Here is a 24,607-nt window from a genome sequence, read left to right as displayed (position 1 = left end):
GAATCAAGGAAGGGGAAAGTTACATTGACGCTTTGTTTCAGTAGGCAGTTATGCCCTTTAAGCTAGGTACCTTGTATTTGGTCAATGATCATCGACGGGAAGGTGTAACTGTGAGTGAGGCAGGCATGAGAATCCATGTGGCAGCACTGAGGAGTCTCAGCCCTTGCAATTAATTGTCCAACAGCTTTGAGGTTCTTGCAGTCCATGTAGAGAACTGGAACTGGGGGGAGAATGAGCAAACTGACAATATTGTGGTGTTGGGGGTCATTCAAGGAGGGGTACTTAATAGGAATGTAGTAGTAAGGACATTATACTTGAGATAAATACATTTCTCGAGCAGAGAGCAAGTACTGCCTGCCTGATACCAGGGTTAAGGACATCTGGGGGCTGGAGGGGAAGGATCCAGTTGATGTGATCCAACAACGTGGGTGTGATTAAGAAAAGTTCTGCTAAGGGAGTATGAGTAGCTATGGGCTAAATTATAAAGCAAACCACAAAGGTGATATTCTCTGGATTACTACCTGAGCCATAAAATCAAAGAGTTACAAAGAAATGTACAGCACAGGAACAGGCCCTTCGGCCCTCCAAGCCCGTGCCGACCATGCTGCCCGACTAAACTACAATCTTCTACACTTCCTGGGTCCGTATCCCTCTATTCCCATCCTACAGTTGACTGTGGCTCAAAGATTGGTGTGGGAGAAATAGGTTTTGATTCATGGAGCACTGGTGCTAGTACAAAGAGGGATCTGTACCGTTTAGGGCAGCACAGTGGCGCAATGTTTAGCACGGCGCCGAGGTAGCAGGTTCTATCTCGGCTCTGGGTCACTGTCCCGTGTTGAGTTTCCACATTCTCCCCGTGTTTGCGTGGGTTTCGCCCCCACAACCCAAAGATGTGCAGGCGAGGTGTATTGGCCACACTAAAATTGCCCCTTAATTGGAAAAATGAATTGGGTACTCTAAATTTATTTTTTTAATTTTAAAAACTACCGTTTGGGTGGCCTTCACCTGAATCTATCCGGCACCAGTGTCCTGGTGTATTATAAAACTAGGGCTGGAGAGTGGGCTCTGAACTAAATGATTGTGGGGGGAGTGTAAGCAGGTTCACAAGAGGGAAGATTTGGAAAGTTTGGGAAAGGACAAGGCAATAATGCAGGATAATAAACAATGTGACAGGAAGGGAGTGTACAAACATGAGTGCATCAGTAAATAAGGTCAGAGTAGGTAAAAAGAATAAACCTAAAGACTATCTGAATGCCTGCAGCATTTGTAACGATAAATTAATTGCTACCACAAATAGAAATTAATGAGTATGACATGACCATGGTTGCAAGGTGATCAAGGCTGGGACCTTAATATTCAAGGGTATTTGACATTATAGAAGGAAAGGAAAATAAGATGGGGAACTCTGTTAAGAAAGGATAAGATCACTATATTTGTGAGAAATGGTCTTGGTTCAGAAGATCGAGATGCAGAATCAGTTTGGGTGGAGATAAAAATAGCATAATTGAAGACCAAATGACGAACGAGGAGCCAGGGATCTCCAAGACCGCAAAAACCTACCATTTCCATCAGGAATACGAAAACAAATTTATTTTTATGAATGTCAACGGCAAGACCATTTGTCAACAGTGTAAACTTGAGTAAAAGAGTTAATTTGGAACGAGATCACAAGACAATGCATGCAAAATTTCAAGAAAATCTGAAATTTATATATTTTTTTAAATTTAGAGTACCCAATAAATTTTTTCCAACTAAGGGGCAATTTAGTGTGGCCAATCCACCGACTGCACATCTTTGGATTATGGGGGCGAAACCCACGCAAACACAGGGAGAATGTGCAAGTTCCACACGGACAGTGACCCAGAGCCGGGATCGAACCTGGGACCTCGGCGTCGTGAGGCAGCAGTGCTAACCACTGTGCCTCCGTGCTGCCCCCAGAAAATCTGAAATGGCACGATTTGCCAGAAAGTTGGGGAATTAAAGGGAATTTTGAAAGCTCAGCAGTCACTCTTCAACACCCATGGCTCAAGGCAAGGTGAGCAAAGAGGTGTTTTAGCCATCTGCTGGCAAACATAACCTCCATTGGTGAATGGTTTCTTATCAAGGAGGCAATGAGTTGCTGTAGACTCCTTGTTCAAAGACTTGGTAAAACAAGGATGAAATTATGACAGCTATCAAGAGAATGGTGCTTTAGCAGTAACCAGAGGGTGGAATTGTTGTCCGAGGATGTCTCAGTAAATACACCAAGACGTATCAGGCAATGAATGTTATTCACTGGAGTTCAGTAGATATGACAGATACGATCAGCTGATTGTTTTTGAGTCTTTGAACGCCATGCAAAAACAAAGGACATTCTCACTCTGCTACTCAAAGAGAAGACAAGAGGTGAGATGTCAAGAACGAATTCAAATAGGATGTGATTGAGAAAAACATTCCAATCAAGAAACTGTCTTCAATCACAACCGATGATGCACCGTCAGCGCTGGGTGTCAATGCAGGTTTTGTTGCATTTTGCAGAGATTATGCTGAATTCCCCTCCTTTGTCAATTACCACTGTCTCATCCACCAACAAGAGCCAGCCAGCAAGGTTATTGACTTTTCTCATGTAATAACATTTGTTGTCAACATAGTCAACTCAATTTGTGCCAGAGCTCTGCAACATTGCTTGTTCCAATCGTTATTAGTTGAGCTTGATGCCACCTACCATCATGTAGATGCGAGGCGGAAAAGTCCTCCAAAGATTTTTAGATCTGCTCCTTGAAATTATCAGCTATCTTAAATCAAGAACTGAGATGTACTGCGAGCTGTCGGATAATGCGTGGTTGCTAGACTTGGAGTTTCTTACGGACATAAGTGCAAACTTGAACAAGCTGAATAGTGAACTGCAAGGGAGGGAGTGAGACTTGTCACACATGGGGCGAGTTTCTCCAGTCCCCCAGCCGCATGTTTCTCGGCAGCGAGCTGTTCACTTGTCAATGGGATTCTATCTTCCCGCCACTTGTCAATGGTATTTCCCATTGAAACCACCCCACGCCACTGCAAAACCCACTGGTGGGGTTGTTCTGCCAACAACAGGAGAATTCCGGTCATAATCAGTCACGATCAGTACAGTGAATGCGTTCAAGTTGAAACGCACTCACTGCACTCACCCAAGTCTGGAGAAATTCCAACAACAGGTCATGCAGAAAGGGCCCCATCAAAACAAATTCTGAACTAATTGGAAAAAGAATTCAACGGATGATTTCAGGAGGTAGACAAGATGGAAGAAATCATTCTCTGCTTCAAATTATTTTCTTCAAGTGGACATTGGAGAACTGAAAGCACAATTTCAGCAGGTGTTTGAAAAAAGCAGTGGAAACCATCACCATGCAAAATGACAGCAGAAGCTAGGTCAAGGGACAAAGGCGTTTAAGGACTATTAGACAGAGGTTTTCTCTTCTGACATCCTGCAGGCTCATGGTGAACAGCTATTTTCGTTCCACATACCTCTGTGAAATGGTTTCCCCCAGACGGAAATTGTCAAGTCCAAGTATCGCACTTGTCTCACAGATGCCCATCTGATGAACTGTATGAGCCTTGTAACGACACCATGGGCGCGGCATGGTCAATTTCAGCCCCACAGACCCCAGAGTCCCAACATAAGTGAATTAACCAATAATTTGTATTTTCCTGAGAGCTTTAACTCTCGGCTGCTCCATTGAGCTACAAACACCGGATTTCTAAGTAAAACATTAACAAACTGTTTATTAATAATAAGAGGAAAAGATGAATATATATATAAAAAAATAACAGCGGAAAACCATCAAACTGCCCCAGCAGCCCCGGACACATCCATACCCACTGTCACAGCTTCCAAAGTCAGATCGTTCTTCTTGAAAGTGAACCCTCGGAAGATGACAGATCCTGACAGGGGTCCCTGGTTGTGCACTCAGATCCTGCACAGACCAGCTGGCAGATGTGTTCGCAGACGTCTTCAACCAGTCCCTACTCTGTTCCGAGGTCTCCACCTGTTTCAAGAAGACCTCTATCATACCAGTGCCAAAGAAGAGCCAGGCAACGTGCCTCAATGACTATCGTCTGGTGGCTTTGGCATCTATCATTATGAAGTGCTTCGAGAGGTTGGTCATGAGGTACATCAACTCCATACTCCCAGAATGCCTAGATCCACTACAATTTGCATACCACAACAACCGGCCCACAGCAGATGCCATCTCCCTGGCACTACACTCATCCCTGGAGCATCTCGACAACAAGGATTCCTACATCATACTCCTATTTATTGACTACAGCTCCGCCTTCAACACCATAATCCCAGCCAAGCTCATATAATGATATTCTTTATTGTCACAAGTAAGCTTACATTAACACTGCAATGAAGTTACTGTGAAAATCCCCTTGTCGCCACATTCCGGCGCCTGTTCGGGTACACCGAGGGAGAATTCAGAATGTCCAGTTCACCTGACAGCACGTCTTCCGGGACTTGTGGGAGGAAACCGGAGCACCCGGAGGAAACCCACCCAGACACAGGGAGAACGTGCAGACTCCAAGCTCCAAAACCTAGGACTTGGCTCCTCGCTCTGCAACTGGATCCTCGACTTTCTGACCCGTAGACCACAATTAGTGAGGATAAACAACACCATCTCCTCCACGATAGTCCTCAATACTGGGGCCCCACAAGGCTGCGTACTTAGCCACCGACTATACTCCCTATACACAAGACTGTGTGGCAGAATTTGGTTCCAACTCCATCTAAACGTTTGCTGATGACATGACCGTAGTGGGTCAGATCCCGAGCAACGATGAGTCAGAACACAGTAGGGAGACAGAGAACCTAGTGGAGTGGTGTAACGAAACAATCTCTCCCTCAATCTCTGCAAAACTAAAGAACTGGTCATCGACCTCAGGAAGCAAAGTATTCTACATCTCAATCTTCTGAACCACAGTACACACCCCTGTCAGCATCAATGGAACCGAGGTGGAGATGTTTGACAGCTTCAAATTCCTAGGGGTACACATCTCCAAAAACCTGTCCTGGTCCACCTACATTAACTCCACTACCAAGAAAACACAACAGCGCCTATACTTTCTCAAGAAACTAAGGAAATGTGGCATGTCCACATTGACTCTGACCAACTTTTACAGATGCACCATAGAAAGCATCCTATCGGGCTGCCTCACAGCCTGGTATGGCAACTGCTCGGCCCAGGACCGTAAGAAACTACAGAGTCGTGAACACAGCCCAGTCCATCACACAAACCCACCTCCCATCCATTGACTCTGTCTATACCTCCCGCTGCCTGGGGAAAGTGGGCAGCATAATCAAAGACCCCTCCCACCCGGGTTACTCACTCTTCCAACTTCTTCCATCGGGCAGGAGATACAAATGTCTGAGAACGTACCAACAGATTCAGAAACAGTTTTATCCCCAGTTACCTGACTCCTGAATGACCCTCTTATGGACTGATCTGATCCCTTCACACATTTTCTCCACTGTGTAGTACTACACTCCGTTATGCTTCACCCGATGCCAGTGCCTATGTATTTACATTGTGGATTTTATGTTTGCCCTATTATGTATTTTCTTTTCATGTATGGAATGATCTGTCTGAGCCGCACGCAGAATAACACTTTTCAATGTACCTCGGTACACGTGACAAGAAACAAACCCAATCCAATCCAAACCAGTAGCAATCTACCTATGGAACCTTGTATAGAACCTTGGCACGGCCGCACTTGGAATATTGCGCACAATTCTGGTCGCCACACTACCAGAAGGATGTGGAGGTTTTGGAGAGGGTGCAGAGGAGGTTTACCGGGGATGTTGCCTGGTCCGGAGGGCGTTAGCTATGTGGAGAGGCTGAATAGACTCGGACTGTTTTCATTAGAAAGACGGAGGTTGAGGGGCGACCTGATAGAGGTCTACAAGATTATGAGGGGCATGGATAGAGTGGATGGGCAGGCACTCTTTTCCAGGGTGGAGGGGTCAGTCACCAGGGAGCATAGGTTTAAGGCCCGTGGGGCAAAGTTTAGAGGAGACGTGCGAGGCAGGTTTTTTTTACACAGAGGGTGATGAGTGCCTTCAATGCGTTGCCAGGGGAGGTTGTGGAAGCAGGTACATTAACGGCGTTGAAAAGGCATCTTGACAAATACATGGATAGGATGGGTATAGAGGGATACGGCACCAGGAAGTGCTGAGGGTTTTGGCCAAGGGTGATATCATGACCGGTAGCTTGGAGGGCCGAAGGGCCTGTTCCTGTGCTCGATTGTTCTTTGTACTGGTTAAGCACACTGGGCTAAATCGCTGGCTTTTAAAGCAGACCAAGGCAGGCCTGGAGCATGGTTCAATTCCTGTACCAGCCTCCCCGAACAGCGCCGGAATGTGGCGACTAAGGGCTTTTCACAGTAACTTCATTAAAGCCTACTTGTGACAATAAGCGATTTTCATTTCAATTCATTATCTATTCCCAAATCCCCGTCCCACCCTCCAGCCAGACCCACACAAGACAGACACACTGTAAGGGTAAGAGAGTATTTTTAAAATGTGGATTAACAGGGAAGGTTTGAGATGATTCCTTGCTGCTGTAGCCTCTGGGGAATGGATTTGCTCGAGGCTCAGGTTGGCACAATTCCGTCCTCTGACCACCAGGTGATGTTTTACCCAAGAGTTCCAGGTTGGCGCAATTCCACCCTTCCACCACCAGTTGGAGCTTTACACAGGATTCAGGTTGCTGCGCCACTGCCCTTCTCCCACCAGGTGGAGCTCCTGCCTCCTTGAGACATTACTGGGCTTTAAATTTGAGAGTTTTGAGGTCTTTCATTTGCATGATTTCTGTGCACAAATGCCAGCAGTATTTTAAAGAATGCTCCCAGTTCGAGCTCTTCCCAGCCTTTCAGAGAGAGGATTAAAAGGTTACAGACCTGGTGAGTGACTGCTTGTATTCTTACTCCAGAAGCCTTCCGCTTGTCTACCTGCTCACTAACAGAGGCTTTGCAGAACTGACTTGGAGGTTTTTAGATGTCGCCTGGCCCAAAGGGAGAAAGAGCAGCAGAGAGAGAGAGGGTGCCTTCCAGCTGTCAGAAACCTCAGAACTGAACAAAAGATGGAACTCTGCAGAAAACCTGCTACCTTTTCGGTAAGTTTCTGACTGGCTCCACAAATCATAGGCAACAATGGGAGCTGGCTGTGAATGCTACATACAATGATTGGCTGCTTGCCAAGTCTATCAAATCAACATCATGTTAGTCTGTGACTAACATCACAGAACTTAGAGGGGATATCTTGGCCTGGTCCAACAGGACATGGGTGTTCCAGTGTCCAAAAACTGTAATTTCAACAGAAATCCCAAAGGGTGCAGTAATAATGTAGCAGCTAACCAGAAGACTGTAGATCAAAGCAGGCAGTAGGATGGGCATAAAAAGGGACACACAGGACAGACAATAGGTTTTTCACCAATATCCCAACAGCCTCTTCATCTCAACCGTCGACCCAGACTTTGCAACATTCACAGATAATGTGCAAGCACAGGTGTCACATTAAGAATAGGTGAGTGTTATGCTCGCATACATTTTGGGGGGTTTTAGTAAAGTTATTTTAAAAGTGTAGATCTTGTGCTGCATTTAGATTCTAAAAGTGATCTTGTGCTTAAACAGTAAGAAGCAATGTAAGGAGATATTTCATATTGAGGAAAGGAGGATGAACCCTCTGTGGCTAACTAAGGAAATTAAATTGTATTAAATTGAAAGAAAAGATTTACAATGCTGCAAAGATCAGTGATAGGGCAGATGATTAGGAAAGTTTTAGAAATCAAAGGATGAAAAAAAAGAGGGGAGGATGAGAGAAAATTAGCAAGAGGAATAAACAGCAAATGCTTCAAGTATATTGGTCCCCAGGAAGTGAGACTATGGAATTACAAATGAGGGAATGGCAGAAGCTTTGAGTAAGTATTTTGTATCATTCTTCACAATTGATGAGGTTAAAAAGCATCCCAAGAACTGAAACCAAGAGGCAAAATGGAAAGAGAAACTTAAAATTGTCACCATCACTAGAGGAAAAATTGATGGAATACTCATGGGATTTGGCCTTTATCGATGGGTCTTAAAAGGTGGCTGCAGAGATTGTGGATGCATTGGTTATAATCTTCCAAAATTCCTTAGATTTTGGGAAGGTCCTAGCAGATTGGAAAACTGCAATGTCATCCCTGTTCAATAAAGGAGGAAGATAGAAAGCAGGTAATTATAGCCTGTCATTGGGACAATGCTAGAATCCATTATTGGAGATAGTAGATGGAAATTTAGAAAATTATAATGCAATCAGGCAGAGTCAACATAGTTTTGTGAAAGGGAATCTTTGACAAATGTATTAATTTTTTGAGGCATTATCAAACAGGGTGGATGAAGGGGAACAAGTAGATGTGGTGTATTTGGATTACCAAAGGCATTTGGTAAGGTGCCACATCAAAGGTTACTGCAGAAGGCAAGATCTTTGGGGCAATATATTAGTATGGGTACAGGACTGGCTCATTAACAGGAAACAGAGCTGGAGCAATTGTTTTTAGGATAGCAAACTAGTTAGTGGAGTGATGCTTGGATCAGTGCTAGGGCATTAATTATGTATATTAGTGAAGGGGCCAACTGTATTGCAGCCAAATTTGCTGAAGGTAGGAAGGAAAGCAAGTTGTGAGGAGGATACAGAATCTTCAACGGTTTAGTGGGTGAGCAAAAAATTGGAACACGTGGGATTGGTAGGAATAGAAAAATACAATATTATTTAAAGAGGCTTGTAGATCAAAGCAGGCAGTAGGATGGGGATAAAAAGGGACACACAGGACAGACAATAGGTTTTTCAACAGAGGGATGTGGGTGTCCTTGTACACAAAATGTAAGCTTGCAGAGACAGCAAGTAATTAAAAAGGAACATCGAATGCTGGCTTTTATTGCTAGGGGTGTGGAATATAAAAGTAGGGATATTTTTCTCCGACGATACAGAACATTGTGAAACCACACCAAAAATATTGTCTGCAGATTTGGTCACCTTAAGGTGGGATAGACTTGCATTGGAAGCAGTTCAGAGAAAGTTCATGAGGCCGATTCCTGGGTTGAGGGGTTGTCTTGAGGAAAGGTTGGACCTGTACTCATTGGAGTTTAAGAAGAATGAGGTGATCTTATTGGAGCATTAGATTCGAAGGAGCTTGACAGGGTAGACGTTGAAAGGATGATCTAGTGCTGGGAGGCATAGTTTCAAAGTAAGGGGTCTTCCACTTCAACAGAGATGAGGAAGAATTTCCTCGCTGAGGGTTAATATTTGACATTTTCTTCTCGGGAGAATAGTGGATGGAGGTTGTGTCATTGAATCTACTCAGAGCAGAATCAGACAGATTTTTAGAGTCGAGGGTTATGGGGCCAAACAGGAATCAGAACAACGCACGGTAGCACAGTGGTTAGCACAGTTGCTTCAGTGTCAGGGACCCGGGTTCGATTCCTGGCTTGGGTCACTGTCTGTGCGGAGTCTGCATGTTCTCCCCGTGTCTGTGTGGGTTTCCTCCGGGTTCCTCCCACAAGTTCCAAAAAATGTGCTTGTTAGATGAATTGGACATTCTGAATTCTCCCTCAGTGTATCTGAACAGGCGCCGGAGTGTGGCGACTAGGGGCTTTTCACATTAACTTCATTGCAGTGTTAATGTAAGCCTACCTATGACAACGATTATTATTATGATGATTTATTGAATGGCAGAGCAGGCCCGAGAGCCCCAATGGCCAACTGCTCCTATTTGTTACGTTCTTATGCAAGTCCAATTGTACAACTCCCCAGTTGTAGAAATATTGGCATGAGCTACTTTTGTGTCCACCTCAGAAGGTGCTTGGAGTCTCAGTTTAACATCATCTGAAGATGGCATCACTGTTAGTGCTGTTCTGGATTAGGGCTTGAACCCACAACCTGTCTTGGTTCCCTTTATATTTAATTATTCAAGTTTTCTCTCCCATCTTCCAACCATAAGGTTGGGCTCATTTAAAACTCCGCTGCTCAACTGCAGCAACTCACCAAGGTTTCTTCAACAGCACCTCTACCGCCTAGAACAAGGCAGCAGGCACTTGGAAACGTCATGACCTGCAAGTCCCCCCCCCCCCCCCCCCCACACACACACACAACATACCACTCTGACTTGGAGTAATATCATTCTTTTTAGTATATGTGCTGTCTAAGCAAGCACAGTATCACTCTTCTTAGACTGTTGCTCGATCAAAATCTGGAACTCTCTTCCTAGCAGCTCCGAGTGTCCCTCCACCAGATGGACTGCAGTGGCTCAAGGAGGTAACTCACCAGCACCTTCTCAAGGGCATTCTGGTGAGCAGTAAATGCTAGCCTTTCCAGAAATGCTCACACTCCAATAATAAATGTGAAAATATGAGCCAATATTCCCTGCAAGGGGCACTACTTCTATCTTTCCAGTCAGAAAACCATCAATTAACTACTACTCTATCTGTGATACCCTCTCCCTTTAATACTGTAACCCTTAATTTTACTACACCTCCGAGTGGCAGCATGGCGGCGCAGTGGTTAGCACTGCAGCCTCACGGCACTGAGGTCCCAGGTTCGATCCCGGCTCTGGGTCACTGTCCGTGTGGAGTTTGCACATTCTCCCCATGTTTGCGTGGGTTTCACCCCCACAACCCAAAAATATGCAAGCTAGGTGGATTGGCCACCTTAATTGGAAAAAATGAATTGGGTACTCTAAATTAAAAATAAAAAAATTACACCTCCGATGTGGCACTTTATCAAATGCCTTTTGAAGCTGCAGAAAAACAACAATCAACACACTCTCAGGTATTCAATCATGCCACTACTTCACAGGCCCATAGTAAGGAGTCACCAACCTTTGGCCATCTCCACTTCTCGCAAACCCACTTTGTTGCAGATCTGCTTCCAGCAGCTTCCTTAAATTCGGAGCGTTCCATTGATCCTCACTTACTTGTGTCTCGACACCCTGGCCTCGTGTGCGGTCAATTCCAGCCCCACTTGACCCAAGTTGCAGCACAGGTGAAATTAGATTTTATATTAATACGTGTGTTAAACTGATCAGTCACCAGGTTTGTGCAAGTTTAAACACAAGTAATTATAAGTTTAAACACAAGTAATTATAATTAAATAGGCCAAATTATATACTGGCTGTCCGTATTGTCTGATTCCTAACACACACCACCTGCGCCCCCACCCCCAAACAACTCGCCCACTCTCCACACAAAGAACAGGGGAAGGGTGGTGGAAATGGAAGAGAAATAACAATAAAGTTCTCTTACATTCTGTGTGTGGAGTGGTTTTTCTTGAAATTGGTGTTTTGCAGGTTACATAATGATAATTTGGTCATGTACAGAGTAAAACAGCTCATTCACTGAGCTGTATATCTATTCAAAGGACATTACCCACTTACTGTATCAGAAACAGGCTGAGGAAGGCAAGGCATTTTTATTGTGCCTTGATAGTACATTTCTATCAGCAAGTATGCATTCAGCTCCTTGTTATCCAAAGGTAAGCTTGGTATTTTGTAAAAAATCATTTACAGGATGTGGCTGTCGCTGGTTAGACCAGCATTCACTGCCCATCACTAGTTGCCCGTCAGGTGTTGGGAGTTGCCTTCTTGAACCATTGCAATCCCTGAGGTGTAGGTACACCCATTGTGAACTTAATGCTCTGTGTGTTTTTTTAGAAATGGAATATATGCCATGCCAGTCAGAAATAAGTGTAAATGCAGTAGATCCTAAACACCAAAATGCATAAAAATTATCCACATGGGTTCCATTTATTCACTGCAACATGTGTACACACTACTACATGGAGTAATTTACTGGATTTTTCAGAATTTAAGGATTGAGCTGATCTTGGTATCTTTCAAGCAAATTAAATACTACCGTATTCACGAAAAGATTCCAAGACGTATAAATGTCGCTGCAAAAACTAATACACAAAGGCAATAATTCAGCCCAAATATATAAATTGTATGAAAATGTTCTCTGTTTAAAGATGAGATTTCCACACACTTTGTTGTCAAAATACAAGCTCTTTTATTGAAAGTAAATCGTTTCAAAGTGAAATTGTTTAGTGATAGACCAAGAAAAAGTTATTTTCAAATACAAGCCTGATTCTCCATCAATGAGCTTTGGAGGTGTAGTGCTAATTACAGAGGACTGTGGGCATTTTCCCACTGCAAAACACAAGGATCAGCAATTACCCTTACTGAAGGTCGTAAATCCTGATTCCTCCACACTTGGGAGAGCCTTCGGAATGCTTTGAAGTCAGAAAGCTATGAAAAATGTTGGCGTTTGCCCCAAAGGCAGCTTTGAATTCAAAGGGGAAGAAGTAATACTTAAGTTGTGCAGAGCCTCGGTTAGATTCCATCTGGAATAATTGTGTTCAATTTTGGGTAGCTCACTTCAGGAAGCTTACCTCGACTGTGGAAGCAACTGAACACTCCATCAGAAAGATACCAAATCTTACACCAGAATAATAACAACCTGGTTCAAGTATGATGACAGATTGTCTAATCTTGCCCTGCCAAGTTTAGAAGATTCAGGGTTGATCAAATGATAGAAATTGTTCGGGTAGATCGAGAAACTATTTGCTCTGGTGGAACTCTCAAGAAGTAGAACAAGGCAGCTCAGGTAGAATCGGCAGGCGCTTCACACACAAGTTAGTGGAACTATGCAAGTTTCTTCTTCAAAAGGCTGTGGGCATTGGGCTTTCAGGTAATGATTTCTAGGATTTACAGAGCAAATCAGCCATGAACTAACTGAACGATGCAGCAGGCCCGAGAGGCTTAACAGCCATCATCCCTATCATTTTATTTACAGGATCAGAGCATCAATTGAGGAGGCCTTGTTCACAGAATCTAGAGGGTGTAGTGTGTGTGTAACATTCTGGTAGCAAGACTTGTAGTCGAATACTTCTGGTCCAGTAAGTGGTGTATTTGGACTCCTGCATACAAGAGGCATTGTTCAGACAATTGTGTAGTGTGTACCACAGTCAGGCAAAGCTATGTGGCTATCTCAGGTTGATAATGAATATTCAGGTGCATCGGAGCAGCTCCTCTCTGGCCTGGTTTAAGGGCTGCACCAATATTGCTGCACTGACAATTTGGCCAGGTCTTTGCTTATTGGGAAGGGTAGACCCTGGTACATAAACAACAGTCCTACCTGCTACTCTCGCCACAGATACTGCCAGACCTGAGCTTTTCCAGCTCTTGGTTTTTATTACCAAAGATGATGTCAACTTTGTATAAGTGACAGCCAAGCTTTCTCAATCCAGCTCCTTCAAACTCTTGGCTCCCAGTGATGTCATGGTCAGCTACAATTGGGTGTGATTAACCATTACCATGGTTACACTACAGCACGCTAAGAGTTCAGTGTCAGTTTAATTTGTGCATTTATTTCAAAGTAGCCCAGGAAAGTGAAAAATAATATTAACGTGACAAGTAAATGTGGTTTATGAAAAATGGAATCTTATGGGACAGGGGACCATTCAGCCCCTTTGCAGCTATACTGGTTCTTTCAAACAGCTATGCCATCGGCCCTACTCCCTATCACTTCTCCTGTAGCAATAACATCCAATTCACAAGTACGTTCCATCAGCCAAGCCAGGGCACCAGTGACGAGTTTTCCACAACCATGCATTTCACATCAATCTCCTTCTTATACAAAATTAGGAAATTATTAGTGTTCATATTATTCAAAGCAAGTATCATTGAATCATTCCACTCTTTTTGTAATCAGGTTGCATCGGACTGCAGTGAGGGATCACAGTCCAGAGTCTGTGCAGAGAATGTAAAATTCTCCATGACTTTGGAGCCTTACAAATAGTTTTAATTACAACCTGAGCAACAGTCTCCTCAATGCTGTCACTGGCCTGGTTGATCTTTAGGTGACAGTTGTACATTACAACAGGCAGTGGGGGTTATCCAGAGGAAGTGTGAACCATAATTTAGATATCCATTAACAAACTAGCAATATTAGAAAATTGAGTATAAGCGCATACCCTATTTAGGAGAAAATGTCTCACAGAGAACAAGATCCATAGCAACTGGTTCAATTCATTTCCTCCCCGTTTCACTTTATTCATGGATGCTGCGTAGATCCTCGTCAGTAACACGTAGGGTGACAAGACATTGAACCTCTACTTTCTATTCTAGTGTTGCATACTGGCAATCAGTCCTAGTCACCCAAAATATGAATTCAAACAGAAATCTGACTGCTTCTCATTGAATAAAAGATTGACCAACAAAAAAAAGTAGAAGATAATAAGTTGCAAGATATGCTTTCAAATATCAATGAAATATTTACATTTTTTGGCACAAGAGCTGTGACTTGATGATATTTAACTGCATGTAAAATTGGACTCAAAGTAAAACTAATTTGGAGCGTATAGCCTGGGGCTGGGGAAAGGATTACTCTCCCTCTTAATAAAAACTAAAATTCAAATGTAAAAAACACTATAAAATAATTTTGTGAATCAACCGTGCTCAGCAGCAAATGAACATGATTCCTAATTCTGTCTGAGCATCCAGGTTTCCAATGTCAGTGATATGTTTTATACCAAAGCTGTAGAATAGAAACATGGATAAGACCCAGCTCCCAATCAACAACCCACAGGTTAACTCTTTACTTTTCCACTCAATAACAGAACTGATGTCGACCGTAGCCTTATAGTTCATCATGGCTGGTCTTCTCCTCATTCTTCAGCCTGAACTCTTCAGCACTAATCTTGCCATCTCCATTCCGATCCTGATTGGAGAACATGTTCTCGATGATTTTATCGGGAGAAAAACCAGGGGCTAGTCTCCCCTGACCACTTTCCACTTGGGCCAGGATGTATTTGGAAAACTGTAAGAAGGAAAATAGTTTTAAACAAGTTTGAAACTCGAAAAAGAGCTGACCAGAGCTGTTTCTCACATCATTCAGGCAATAAGGAATGCAAGCTCTTTTATGTTGGGTTGGTCAGAGCAGTGGCAGATGGTATTTAACCCTGATAAGTTTGAGGTGGTACACTTTGGAAGAAGAAACAGGACAAAGGAGTATGTAATTAAGACCTGAATGACTCCTGACTAACCCTCTTATGGACTGAACTGATCTTTTCACACATCTTCTCCACTGAGCAGTGCTACACTCCTATATGCTTCACCCAATGTCTGTGTCTATGTATTCACATTGTGTATTTATGTATGTCCTATGTTTTTTTTAAATGTACGGAACGATCAGTCTGGACTGTATGCAGAACCATACTTTTCATGTACCTCGGTACACGTGACAATAAAAAATTCCAATCCAATCCAATGAATGGCAGGACACTACGAAGCTCAGAGGAACAGATGGAATTTGGGGTACTTGCTGTTGCTTGAGGAACACAGGAAACCATGGTAGTTAGACCAGATTGCAATCGCTCCATTAGTGGCTTTTCCGACAACTGCCTTTAAGCTTGAAATTACCTCCCTAAAATTGTCTTCCTTCTTTTCCTTTAAGATGCTCTTTAAACCACATGTCTTTGATCAAGCTTTTGACCATCGGCCCTAATCATATGCAAGTTAAAAATATATAAATCATTGTGCCTAGTGTTGGGTGGAAACCCTGTTAGGGAGGTGTCTGGGAAGCCATACGTGTTGCCTTCCCTGTCCACAGTTCCTTCTTTGGTCCGTGTGATTTATCCCCTTGGGCTGCTGCTGGTAATCTGCCTCCATTGAGCTGGTGGGGATCACCCTGCCCCTGGCCAAATGCCGACAACGTAAAATGACCATTGATAGGACAATTACATACATAAATCAGCTGCTGGCCTCCTTGCTGAATGCAGCCTCTTGCATCCCATATTGCATTAGATAGCTGATACAACACAGCTCCCCAACCCCAATTTTAACGGCCCCCATGCCTCCCAGCCTGCCCCCTGGTGCCAGTGAAATCCTGGCCAATGGCTTCAGTCTTCCCAATATTTAGCTGAAGGAAATTTCAATTTATCGAGGATTTAAAAAAAGAGAAGCACAGCGGATGAGTCAATAATATTTTAGGGTCACGTTGGTTAATAAATTCTGAAAATGTGTATTTGGTGAAGGAAACACGAGATAAAGAAGGTGCTCAAATGCTGCACTTTATGCCTCTCTAATATTTTCATTTTCTAATCGGTTTTAAATACTTGAAAGAGGGAATAAAAAATGCCGAGCTATGGGGAAAGAAGGGAAGTGGAGCTCTTTCAAAGGACTGGTACAAGCAATGCTGTAGGATTCAATGACTGGTTCTAAAGCACTTTGGGATTTCCTGAGTTTGTGAATGGCTCCATATTAATGCAACTTCTTTCTGTACTGTTACCCCATCACTCAACTCAGCTCAGAATATTAATAACCTAACCTCTTTCTGATCAGTATAGTAAATTATTCATTGGTTTACTATGCTGAGCCCATGATAAAGGGCACAGGGTGTCTAATCTTGTTCCCCCTCTCACAATTTACTTAATATGTAATGTTGCTCTATCAGGCCCAGGAATGCCCAATGCCAACACTGAGCATCAACATAGTGTGTTCCACTTTTAAACGTTACAGTCTCTCCTTAATAAACAATAAAAGAAACAAATGGAAAGAGAAAAACCAGGAATTTAAAACACTCCCACTGGAATTTTCCTTTTCGGTGTCTCAGTTGAGAGGATGGTTTGTTTTCAGTTGAATAAAAGTTAGATTCGCCGCATCCTGCCACGTATCATCTTTGGCAAGATTGCATTAACATTTGCCAATATCATTAACTGAGTTTCAGTGAATAAGCACAAAGACAGTATAACCATCAATTGTAACTACTCAGACAACCCATGTCTTCCATCATTTTAACGCCAATATCGTGCTCTGGGTAATTTCTTTAAAAAAAAATAGATTAAGAGTATCCAATTAATTTTTCCCCCCAATTAAGGGGTAATTTAGCGCGGCCAATCCACCTACCCTGCACATCTTTGGATTATGGGGGTGAGACCCACGCAGAAATGGGGAGAATGTGCAAACTCCACACGGACAGTGACCCAGAGCCGGGATTGAACCCGGGTCCTCGGTGATGTGAGGCAGCAATGCTAACCACTGCGCCACCGTGCCGCCCCTTCTATGGGTAACTTCGGTAACAAAGATTCTTTGTAGCAAACATAACAAATCCTTGACATCAATTGACCAAAATTAATTTACATATTTCTTCTTGGTTTCCACTGATTGTGAAAGTTTTACCAGCCATACCATCACAACCCCTCACCCACACCCCCTCCCAAATCCATCCTCCACCCACAGACGTACTCTGCCCGCCTTCCCCTAACACTTTCCTCTTGTCCCTGAATGCGCACACACACTCCTCGAGTCGATGGTGTTTCACTATTAAAATTCATTAGTTTTACCTCCTCTGGGCTGACTTCCTTGTTTTCGTCCTTGTCAATCTCTTGGAAGAGATCAGGCGATGATACCTCAGAAGTCCAAACGAACATATAACCCTCTGGGAGACCTGTGACAACTTCTACCATCTCAACGTCAAAAATAAGCACAGCGCTGCCTGGTACCTCTCCCACTGAAAGATAGAATCACAATGTTTAATCCAGCAGTGTCACCAACAAGCATTACCATTCTTTACACTTCATTCTCCAAAGTATCATTTAAGTCCGAACACCACTTCATGTTGGCCAGAAAACAGCTGCTTCAACCTGTAGCCACGGTAGGATTCACTGGGAAACGCAAGACAGAGACACATGCAGTCCAGCGTTTTTTGCTATTTTAGGAAGGAGTGTTAATGCAGTAGTAATGGGGAAAGGAAAATATCAGAAATGGGCAATTCTGTATGGGAGTATGCCAATCATCACTGTTCTCTAATTTGTCAGTAAGATTTTAATTTTGATGTGGTCATACTATCGGAGAAAACTAGCACTCAACGTGTGTCCATACAACTTATCCACAAATCATAACTCAGTTTTGTTCATCTGAAAATGACCATCACAGTTGTTATCCCAATTCTCCCAGTTTGCTCACAGTACTGGGAGTGACAGCACAGACCCACAAATAAAGTCAGTTACAGCTGGGAGTTTTAATTGAGTTCACTCTTTCTTCATCCAAAATAACAGGTAAAATCCATGACTCCTGTTCTTATTTATACTTCAAGTTTCTAAACCCAAGAATAGCAGTAGGTTGTTACATACCAACTCCGCTCTCTCCATAGCCCAGGTGAGGTGGGATAATGATGGTTCGTTTCTCTTCAACGCACATATTAGTGAGGCCCATGTCCATCCCTATGACCACTTGACCAGAACCCAGGACGATGTTGTATGTTTTTCCATAGTTGTGACTGAAAGAAATATGTAACTTTCCAATTTTGTTCATATAAACAGTCACCCATGCGTACTGCCCGTGTTTAATATCCAAGGACAAATAGCAGCTAAACAGATTAAAGCAATGACAAAGCTGAATCTGGTTATGTTGCTAGCTGCCAAGATATTTATCCCGTGTACCTGTGTAGCGCGCACTATTCCTTAGCTGAGGTGGGACAAATAACCTGCTCTCAAATGTCAGCGAAAACAGCGCGAGAGGAGAGAGAGCCGGGACAGCGAAAACAGCGCGGGAGGAGAGAGCCGGGAGAGCGAAAACAGCGCGGGAGGAGAGAGCCGGGAGTTTTAAAAAGCGGAGGAGAGAGAGAGCCGGGACAGCGAAAACAGCGCGAGAGGAGAGAGAGCCGGGACAGCGAAAACAGCGCTGGAGGAGAGAGCCGGGAGATTTTAAAAACGCGGGAGGAGAGCCGGGACAGCGAAAACAGCGCGAGAGGAGAGGGAGCCGGGACAGCGAAAACAGCGCGGGAGGAGAGCCGGGGGATTTTAAAAGCGCGGGAGGAGAGAGAGCCGGGACAGCGAAAATAGCGCGAGAGGAGAGAGAGCTGGGACAGCGAAAACAGCGCGAGAGGAGAGCGAGCCGGGACAGCGAAAACAGCGCGGGAGGAGAGAGAGCTGGGACAGCGAAAACAGCGCGGGAGGAGAGAGCCGGGAGATTTTAAAAGTTGAGGCGGAGAGAGAGCCGGGACAGCGAAAACAGCGCAAGAGGAGAGAGAGCCGGGACAGCGAAAACAGCGCGGGAGGAGAGAGCCGGGACAGCGAAAACAGCGCGGGAGGAGAGAGCCGGGAGATTTAAAAAGCGCGGAAAGAGAGAGAGCCGGGTCAGTGCTGGGAGAGGTGAGTGCACAAAAGGTGTGGCAGGAGTGCCTTTAGTCACGGAGTGCTGATTGGAACAGAGTGCATCTGAGTTTAGGTGAGTGACTGAGTTCGGGCGAGTGGCGAGAGAGGGCTGTGTTTTTGTTGGTGTTCGGGTTTATTTTTGAGGTTCTATTAAAAAAAATTTAAAAATAAAAAATGAAAATAATTGAATATGGCTGGACAGGTGATGTGCTGTTGCTGTATGATGATGGAACTGGTGGATCCCATTGAGACCGTCAGTGACCACATCTGCAGCAAGTGTTGGCTGCTCGAGGAACTTCGGCTCAGAATTGATGAGCTGGAGACCGAGCTGCACACACTGCGGCACATCAGGGAGGGGGAAAATTACCTGGACGCTTTGTTTCAGGAGGCAGTCACACCCGGTAGAATAAGTACTGTTAATTCGGACAGTGGTCAGGGACAGAGTGGTGTGACTGCAAGGGAGGCAGGTAGGGGGATCCTGAGTTTAGGAGTGGAGGAGCCTCAGCCCTTGACCTTGTCCAACAGGTATGAGGTACTTGCTCCCTGTGTGGATGAGGAAGAGGGTTGTAAGGAGGATGCGTTGACTGACCACTGCACCGTGGTACAGGATTACTACCCGAGCCACGTGCCAATTGGCATAGGGTCGAGAAAATTAGGGAAGTTAACACGTGGCTAAAGGAGTGGTGCGGGAAAGAGGGATTCCATTTCATGGGGCATTGGCATCAGTACTGGGGCAGGAGGGACCTGTACCGTTGGGACGGTCTTCACCTGAACCATTCTGGGACCAGTGTTCTAGCGAATAGGATAAATAGGTTGTTCACAAGGACTTTAAACTAGCAAGTTGGGGGGGGGGGGAAGGGAAGTGTAAAGCTATGGACAGTATAATGGTTAATGGAGATCAAGGCAGCAGGTTACGTGACAGGTTATTATGTAGAGATATGGGTTCAAAGACACGGAAAATTTGGAGAAAGGGTAAGAGGAAAAATAAATTGCGAGAAGTTACTGATCAAGGTGTTAGGATTCATAACAAAGACATAAAAAACAGCATAAGTGTACTTTACCTGAATGCTCGTAGTATACGAAATAAGGTAAATGAGTTGATGGTGCAAATCATCGTGAATGACTATGATTTAGTGGCCATTACTGAAACATGGTTAAAAGGTGGTCACGACTGGGAGTTAAATATCCTAGGGTATCAGACCATACGAAAGGATAGAATGGACAGTAAGGGCGGTGGTGTAGCTTTGTTTAAGGATGGCATCCGGGCAAGAGTAAGGGATGATATTGGTGCTATGGAGGACAAGGTTGAATCAATTTGGGTGGAAATCAGGAATAGTAAGGCGAAAAGGTCACTGATAGGAGTAGTCTTTAGGCCACCAAATAGTAACAGGATGGTAGGGCAGGCAATAAGCAAAGAAATAACGGATGCATGTAGAAATGGTACAGCGGTTATCATGGGAGATTTTAATCTGCATATCGATTGGTTTAACCAGGTTGGTAAAGGCAGCCTTGAGGAGGAGTTTATAGAATGTGCCCGGGATAATTTCCTGGAACAGTATGTAATGGAACCTACAAGTGAACAAGCGGTCCTAGATCTGGTACTGTGTAACGAGGCAGGATAGATTAATGATCTCATAGTTCAGGATCCTCTTGGAAGGAGCGACCACAACATGGTGGAATTTAAAATACAGTTGGAGGATGACAAGGTAAAATCAAACACTAGTGTTTTGTGCTTAAGCAAAGGCGATTACAATGGGATGAGGGAAGAACTAGCTAAGGTAGACTGGGAGCAAAGACTTCATGGTGAAGCAGTTGAGGAACAGTGGAGAACCTTCCGAGCGATCTTCCACTGTGTTCAGGAAAGGTTCATACCGACAAAAAAGAAAGACAGTAGAAAGGGGGAAAATCGACCGTGGATATCTAAGGAGGTGAGGGAGAGTATCAAATTGAAGGAAAAAACATACAAAGTGGCAAAAAGTAGTGGGAGACTGGAGGACTGGGAAGTCTTTAGGGGACAACAGAAAGCTACTAAAAAAGCTATAAAGAAGAGTAAGGTAGACTATGAAAGTAAACTGGCTCAGAACATAAAAGCAGATAGTAAAAGCTTCTACAAATATATAAGACAAAAAAGAGTGGCTAAGGTAAATATTGGTCCTTTGGAAGATGAGAAGGGAGATTTAATAATAGGAGACGGGGAAATGGCTGAGGAGCTGAACAGGTTTTTTGGGTCAGTCTTCACAGTGGAAGACACAAATAACATGCCAGTGACTGATGGAAATAAAGATATGATAGGTGAGGACCTTCAGATGATTGTAATCACTAAGGTTGCCGTATTGGGCAAGCTAATGGGGCTAAAAGTAGACGAGTCTCCTGGCCCTGATGGGATGCATCCCAGAGTGTTAAAAGAGGTGGCTAGGGAAATTGTAAACGCACTAGTGATAATTTATCAAAATTCACTAGACTCTGGGGTGGTCCCAGAGGATTGGAAAGTAGCAAACGTGACACCACGGTTTAAAAAAGGAGGTCGGCAGAAAGCGGGTAATTATAGGCCGGTGAGCTTAACTTCGGTTGTAGGAAAAATGCTGGAATCTATCATTAAGGAGGAAATAGCGGGGCACCTGGAGGGAAATTGTCCCATTGGGCAGACGCAGCATGGGTTCACAAAGGGTAGGTTGTGTCTGACTAATTTGGTAGAATTTTTTGAGGACGTTACCAGTGCAGTAGATAACGGGGAGCCAATAGATGTGGTATATCTGGATTTCCAGAAAGCTTTTGACAACGTGCCACACAAAAGGTTGCTGCATAAACTAAAGATGCATGGCATTGAGGGTAAAGTGGTAGCATGGGTAGAGGATTGGTTAACTAACAGAAAGCAGAGAGTGGGGATAAATGGGTGTTTCTCTGGTTGGCAACCTGTAACTAGTGGGGTCGCTCAAGGATCAGTGTTGGGCCCGCAGTTGTTCACAATTTACATAGACGATTTGGAGTTGGGGACCAAGTGCAATGTGTCAAAGTTTGCAGACGACACTAAGATGAGTGGTAAAGCAAAAAGTGCAGAGGATACCGGAAGTCTGCAGAAGGATTTGGATAGGTTAGGTGAATGGGCTAGGGTCTGGCAGATGGAATTCAATGTTGCCAAGTGTGAGGCTGTCCATTTTGGGAGGAATAACAGCAGAATGGATTATTATTTAAACGGTAAGATGTTAAAACATGCTGCTGTGCAGAGGGACCTGGGTGTGCTGGTGCACAAGTCGCAAAAAGTTGGTGTGCAGGTGCAACAGGTGATTAAGAAGGCTAAACGAGTTTTGTCTTTCATTGCTAGAGGGCTGGAGTTCAAGACTAGTGAGGTTATGCTGCAATTGTATAGGGTGTTGGTGAGGCCGCATCTGGAGTATTGTGTTCAGTTTTGGTCTCCTTACCTGAGAAAGGACATATTGGCACTGGAGGGAGTGCAGAGGAGATTCATTAGGTTGATCCCAGAGTTGAGGGGATTAGATTATGACGAGAGGTTGAGTAGACTGGGACTGTACTCATTGGAGTTTAGAAGGATGCGGGGGGATCTTATTGAAACATATAAAATTATGAAGGGAATAGATAGGATAGATGCAGGCAGGTTGTTTCCACTGCTCAGGGAAAGCAGAACTAGGGGGCATAGCCTCAAAATAAGGGGAAGCAGATTTAGGACAGAGTGTAGGAGGAACTTCTTCACCCAAAGGATTGTGAATCTCTGGAATTCCTTGCCCAGTGAAGCAGTTGAGGCTCCTTCTTTAAACGTTTTTAAGAAAAAGATAGATACCTTTCTAACGAATAAAGGGATTCGGGGATATGGTGTACGGGCCGGAGAGTGGAGCTGAGTCCACAAAGATCAGCCATGATCTCATTGAATGGCGGAGCAGGCTCGAGGGGCCAGATGGCCTACTCCTGCTCCTAGTTCTTATGTCATCAGTGGTCTTCTAATCTGAGAGTGGATGGAGGCAGGGGGTGCTACAGAGGGTGAGAGGGAGGAAATGCCTCTATTCAAGAGATGAAATCACTGTTAGAAATTTCACAAGAAAAGCCAACACAGGGTTAAACAAAATTTTAATCCAGATTGTAAAGTGCTCAAATGCTGACATTCCGGATTCTTTTTGAGAACATCTGTTTTTTAAATGACATTAAGACTTCCATTCACTGCCGCCCTGTCCACATCAGCAGATACCACATTAACATGAAGCTGTTCGCCAAGGGGAATGTGTTGGAACAGAAACTCCTGCCTGTGACGTTTTTACTCTTTATCTAAACAGTGATTCAGTCACAGCAAGTGTGCACTAGTTTCAAAAATGCAAAGGATCAACAGAGAATCTGAATAATTTACAGCCAGTCTCCCGGAGAAAATAGCAGTATCAAGAATTACAACATGGAAACAAGCTACTCAGCACAACCAGTCCGTGCTGATCTTCACTCCCCACAACCAGTCCGTGCTGGTCTTCACTCTCCACAACCAGCCCCGTGCTGGGTTCACTCTCCACAACCAGTCCGTGCTGGTCTTCACTCTCCACAACCAGCCGCTGGTCTTCACTCTCCACAACCAGTCCGTGCTGATCTTCACTCCCCACAACCAGTCCGTGCTGGTCTTCACTCTCCACAACCAGCCCCGTGCTGGTCTTCACTTCCCACAACCAGCCCCGTGCTGGTCTTCACTCCCCACAACCAGTCCGTGCTGGTCTTCACTCTCCACAACCAGTCCGTGCTGGTCTTCACTCCCCACAACCAGCCCCTGCTGGTCTTCACTCTCCACAACCAGTCCGTGCTGGTCTTCACTCTCCACAACCAGTCCGTGCTGGTCTTCACTCTCCACAACCAGTCCGTGCTGGTCTTCACTCTCCACAACCAGCCCGTGCTGGTCTTCACTCTCCACAGCCAGTCCGTGCTGGTCTTCACTCTCCACAACCAGTCCGTGCTGGTCTTCACTCCCCACAACCAGTCCGTGCTGGGGTTCACTCTCCACAACCAGCCCCGTGCTGGTCTTCACTCCCCACAACCAGCCCGTGCTGGTCTTCACTCTCCACAACCAGCCCGTGCTGGTCTTCACTCCCCACAACCAGCCCGTGCTGGTCTTCACTCTCCACAACCAGCCCGTGCTGGTCTTCACTCCCCACAACCAGTCCGTGCTGGTCTTCACTCTCCACAACCAGCCGCTGGTCTTCACTCTCCACAACCAGTCCGTGCTGGTCTTCACTCCCCACAACCAGTCCGTGCTGGTCTTCACTCTCCACAACCAGCCGCTGGTCTTCACTCTCCACAACCAGCCCCGTGCTGGTCTTCACTCCCCACAACCAGCCCGTGCTGGTCTTCACTCTCCACAACCAGTCCGTGCTGGTCTTCACTCTCCACAACCAGTCCGTGCTGGTCTTCACTCTCCAC

At 44.6% G+C, this 24,607-nt stretch overlaps 1 protein-coding gene across 1 annotated transcript in view; it reads right to left on the bottom strand.

Annotated features, from left to right (window-relative positions):
• Positions 1-12,033: 12,033 nt before the first annotated feature.
• fkbp9 (FKBP prolyl isomerase 9) overlaps positions 12,034-24,607 on the bottom strand; it is a 40,951-nt gene continuing 28,377 nt past the window's right edge. Inside the window, exons 8-10 of the mRNA XM_072466848.1 lie at positions 18,182-18,327; positions 17,393-17,559; positions 12,034-14,868 (exon numbers count right to left, since the gene is read on the bottom strand). Of these exons, the coding sequence (XP_072322949.1) occupies positions 14,689-14,868; positions 17,393-17,559; positions 18,182-18,327 (493 nt within the window). The 3' untranslated portion in view covers positions 12,034-14,688. The remainder of the gene's footprint in view (positions 14,869-17,392; positions 17,560-18,181; positions 18,328-24,607) is intronic.

Source organism: Scyliorhinus torazame, chromosome 11 (genome assembly GCF_047496885.1).
Source record: "Scyliorhinus torazame isolate Kashiwa2021f chromosome 11, sScyTor2.1, whole genome shotgun sequence".
Classification (NCBI taxonomy): Eukaryota; Metazoa; Chordata; class Chondrichthyes; order Carcharhiniformes; family Scyliorhinidae; genus Scyliorhinus; species Scyliorhinus torazame.
Note: the sequence above shows the minus strand (reverse complement) of the source record. Positions and strands in the feature narration are given on the sequence as shown.